The sequence below is a fragment of the Protomyctophum parallelum genome, assembly GCF_964188405.1.
Source record: "Protomyctophum parallelum genome assembly, chromosome: 1".
Taxonomy (NCBI): Eukaryota; Metazoa; Chordata; class Actinopteri; order Myctophiformes; family Myctophidae; genus Protomyctophum; species Protomyctophum parallelum.
The window spans coordinates 55,022,682-55,027,821 of record NC_139697.1 but is presented as its reverse complement, the minus strand read 5'-3'; the positions used below and the strand labels follow the sequence as shown (position 1 = coordinate 55,027,821).

The window sequence follows — 5,140 nt, the reverse complement described above, 5'->3', positions numbered from 1 at the left end:
AGCTGGACAGGACACTTCACAGGGGTTGTCAAGTGGGGTCCTACTTTCACCCCTTTTGGTGTTAGCATTATGTTATGCTTTAGCTATTGAAAAATAGCAGATCGACAACTTGTAGATCTACTATTTTTGAAAAATCGAAGAACGACTGACATAGAAACATAGCTTTTTCAGAAAACTGTCAGGATGTAGAAGATATTTTTAGAATCTGATCTCAGATCAAAATGGGTTAACCAATGCTTCGCTGATTTAACACCCACGACGTCTCCAGTATAGCTCAGCAGTGCATTCTGGTGTCCCAGAAGCACATCGGCGAGTGCCAAAAATGGTCCCCGAAAGCATAATCGGAGCAAATATCGTGCAGTGTGTACGAGCCATAAGGTAGGTAGCCTGGTTAACCACTCCCCCTGGAAAATATGAAACGAAATGTGTAAGAGCCATATGATGTCATTGTAATTGATGACGTCACAATGTAGGGCATGTTCAAGGCCAATTAAGTTGCCATGGTATTTGATGGGTCCCTAATCAACTGCAGGTGTTGCTGATAGGCAGAGGCACACTGTTTTCACCGTTTTCTACTGTGCAGCCATTTATTTAAGTATTTATTGTATATGCTGAGGTGACCGATCGGCTATGATAATAAATATCGTTTATTTTATGAACTCAAGTAACAGTTTGGACTTCAGTTTTTCAAGCACACGTCTGAACACCTCCTTGCCTTTAGTATACAGTAGGACTTTGGGCACTACAAAATGTCAGGTGAAAAGAAGCGGCTTGGACTCCTTAATTGTGCTTTGAAGGAAGCCTGAGCTATCCGTTTGGAGCTCCCAGGCTGGCAGAGGGAGACCTTACAAGAACTGTGTGATGAAAACATTATAGTTCAAAACAAAATGCACGTCTATGCACTAATATGTCACTGCATTCAGGATGCGCACACACACACACACACACACACACACACACACACACGCACACGCACACGCACACACACACACACACACACACACACACACACACACACACACACACACACACACACACACACACACACAGATCACAGTTAGTGATTGTATTAACACCCCTCAGCTTTATGCTCCCACATTGACCAGAGTTTGTTTCCTTGATTCTAGATAACAAACTAACAAACTTACGGTACGCCCCCCCCCCCCCCCCCCACCACCCACCACCAAGGCACCAACTACTTTAACCCCACCTACACTAATAAATGTTGACCTGGCAGATATATTCGTGCATGATAAAAGGCACCGTTAGCAGAGAGACAGATCACTCGACTTGGCAGGTATATCTAAACTGACAGACGTCAACCATATCCATAATCATATAGAGTATGCTGATGACGATGAGGATGAAGAACGTAGCGGTTATAGTGGCCTGCATGCTGCTCATCTTCTCATCTCTGGATGTTCTGGTCCAAGCGAGTAAGTGTCTTATTTCCCTGTCTTATTATTGTGTGAAAGGTGTTTTTCTTTATTCCACAAATTGGCATGGCTGTCACGATTACACATTTTTCTTGACTATTAATTTTTGCACAAATAATTGTGATTAACGATTAAATTGTGTTTTTGGCAACATATGAATACATTTTTTTAATTTCCGTTTGGCTTTTAAGGCTTCGTAAACAAATGGTGCATGACACATAACTGTGATAATTAACTGTGATAATTGGATGACTTTAGACTTCATATATGAATGGCGGAAACAGACGATCTACAAGCTCACGCTTGTAGCTTCCACAGTTTTCAAAAGTCCAACATGGAAAGGATTATGACGATTGTGCAAAAACAATTGCGATTATCTCAAATAATTGCCAATAGACAATGATTTAATAATTGTGACAGGCCTATAGGCTACTAATTGAGTGACTGTGTCTCTTGTTCACTCTGCCTCGCTCCCCCAGACAATGCTGACAGCGTTGGTCCAGCGGAGTGCTGCTTCACCTACCGCGCCGCACGGCTGCCTAAGGACAAAGTGAAGGCGTTCCAGCGCACACACCTTCACTGTGCTACGGACGGCGTTGTGTGAGTATTACGTTACACTTATACTGTATTGTACTAATTCATAACATAAACACTGAACACATTCTAGCGTGCAGTTAACATTATAGGGCCCTGTCTTGCACTCTGCCTTATGCCTAAACTTATTAGGCATATTTTACTATTTTGGGGGAAAAAAACATTTTTTATGAAGATTTGTTTTTGGCTTTTTTGCCTGTATTGATAGTATCAAGTGAAGATGGACAGGAAAGAGGCAGAGAGAGAAGGTCATCATGAACAGGACTCGAACACGCGACATGCTGTCAGGCCAAAGTCTAGATATATGTGGCATGCGCCTGGACCACTTGGACAGCAGGTGCCCCGATAAACATTTTTTTTATATTTTCAAATTTCAACTAGCCGATCTATCATCGATGTGAGCTTGTAGATCAGCATTTTTTTTTGAAAAAAAACGTTTAGGGATAATAAGGGAAGAGGCAGCGCACAAGAGATATATACTCAAATTCAGAATAGTACTGTCTTCACACAAGCAAGGGTCAAGATACCAAGTTTTCAAGATGAAAACAAAATGAAAAACGAAAAATAAAAACTAAAGTCAAACGATTAGTCACACACGTTACCGCAGTGAAACGTGTTCTCTGCATTTGACCCATCTCTTGGACCGGTGAGCCCCAGTGTGTGCCGCGCTCGGGAATCATTAGTATGACCTCCCAGTTTCAGTGCGGACACTCTAACCACAAAGGCCACTGTCTGGTAGACTATGCTATGTGGAAGGCTAAATATACTGACAATTTCAACATACACAGATTCTCTGCATTAATAGTTACAGTATATGACAAGTATAAAGCAATTAGATTATGAATTGAGTCACCTGTATTTATGACTTAACCCATTCTGACCGGGCACCCATTTTGGTGTCAGCATCATGTTATGCTTTAGCTATTTAAAAATAGCAGATCTACAAGCTCATATCGCGCCACCGAGTGGCGCGATACGAGCTTGTAGGTCTGCTATTTTTGAAAAATTGAAGAACGACTGACATTTTTAGAATCTGATCTCAGGTCAGAATGGGTTAATCAGACCAGTGTGTGTCCAGTGGAAACCTCGTATGAATCTGATCTCAGGTCAGAATGGGTTAAAGTCGGGGTGATGTGACAGCTTATCGATACTGTGCATAAGAATGCTACACACACCAAAGTCCTTACAGTGGTGCTAGCCCCGTACGAGTCCGACAAAATAATCTAAATAGTAGGTCTTTCAAGAGACAAGAAGGTGGCCACGCAAAGTGCAGATATTGAATCTTATCTATTAATCATGATACATAATAGTTCAGTGTCTTGTAATCCAGTGAGGAAGGATGAAACAATGTAAAATACTTGAACAGGGTATAACCACAATGTGTGTTATCCTTTTTAGCCTTAATGACCGACTGTACCATGGGCTGTTTACATTTTTGACTAATTCAATCAATAAATCATTCAATCAAAACAAAAACTTAAAGATTAAAATATTCTCTCTATGTCTGTCTGTTCTAGGTTTACAATGCAGAGTGGTACCAAGATCTGCGTTGACCCAGCTCAGGCATGGGTCCAAGCTATCGTCAAACTTCTGGAGTAAAACATTGAACACCGGGTACAAGAAAGTTCCAGACAACCAGTTGGTTCTATGGCAATGTTTTAAGATGAATTCCAGGCTTTATTGCTTCATGGCAAATACAACAGGTCACCCAGTTAGTGGTAACTATACTTAATATGCCAGGCTTATTTAGTTTTGTTTGTTTTCTGCTTTAAACAACAATTTAGAAAGCAAAATAATGCATCCTTTTTTTAAACGATTTGTATTAATCAAATGTAGTGCTTTAAACATGCATTTTAATGATCAGTTGTTGAAATTAACCGTTGTTTTCTTCAACAATAAAACAAGCAATTTCGGTAGCAGACGAAAAAACATTTTTGGTTCCATAATGAATACACACATTGGTTTGGTGTTTGCATGGTAGCCTATAAGTCCAGTCAAATTAATTTATGTAGCAAAAAATATATTCACAGAAGTTCTGTATACAGACCATATAGCAGTTAATTATACAAGTGACATAAACATCAAGAAAAACACATCTGTCACGTCAGAGTATTCAAACACTAGTGAATAAAAGTGAGTTTTGAGCCTGGACTTAACCCATTCTGGGCCGGGAACCCCTTTTGGTGTTTTAAGCATTATGTTATACTTTAGCTATTGAAAAATAGCAGACCTACAAGCTCATAGAGCTTGTAGGTCTGCTATTTTTGAAATATCGTGAAAATGTGGCGCAAATCTTTGAATATAATATTCTATCAGAGCGAACATGTTTAACTCAAATCTTTGCATCTGGAAGGTCCCTGGAACAACATGTTTTCAGTTAGGGGTCGGCAGCCAATTGCATATGATATCGGGGGTCCTTGAAATGAAATAGTTTGAGCACCGCTAACATAGAAACGTAGGATTTTCAGAAAAAAACTGTCTACTGTTTTTGTACATTTGTAGAATTGAACTTAGGTCTAACTGAGTGAAAATAGCTGGCAGATCTGATCAGGAGGGTGATGCTGTCATTTAGATGTTGGTTGTCGTCATGATAATCAGTATTAAGTATAGCTCTAAATGACCACAGCAATCATTGCTATACAGAGTGATTGCTCCGTAACCAGGGGGTCTCCCCATCAATTCAGCTATTTGGTTAAAAATAGAAAAACATAGAAGAAAAAAAAATAAGTTCGCTCTGAAATGCTTAGTTAAAACCGGGAAAGCAGCTGTGTGAATTGAGAGTTATTCAAAAATAGCAGATACTATATACTGTACAATCCGTGGCCAAATTAGTATGCATATCATTTTGGGGGTCCTTCTTGACATGAAAACGTTTGAGAACCACTGATATAGCAACTTAAAAAAGAAATTCATTCATTATTATGTAATATAAAGACATGTCTGTTGCTAATTGACAACATTTTACATTTTACGGAATTAAATTCCCCATAGACATGTTTTGCCTATACTTATTTCTATCTTTCTGTCACATAAATTACTATGACTAAGTATTTGGAATGCATACACAGGAAATGTGGAGATGTCAGAGATACCACTAGAAAGAGAGGATA

General features: G+C 39.4%; 1 protein-coding gene across 1 annotated transcript; it reads left to right on the top strand.

The window, feature by feature from the left end:
* Positions 1-1,302: 1,302 nt before the first annotated feature.
* Positions 1,303-3,654, top strand: LOC310862710 (C-C motif chemokine 14-like). The gene is made up of 3 exons (XM_083770766.1): positions 1,303-1,436; positions 1,916-2,036; positions 3,548-3,654. Exons 1-3 carry the CDS (start codon positions 1,346-1,348, stop codon positions 3,627-3,629), a joined length of 294 nt encoding a protein of 97 aa, XP_083626892.1. The 5' UTR covers positions 1,303-1,345; the 3' UTR covers positions 3,630-3,654.
* Positions 3,655-5,140: the final 1,486 nt, after the last annotated feature.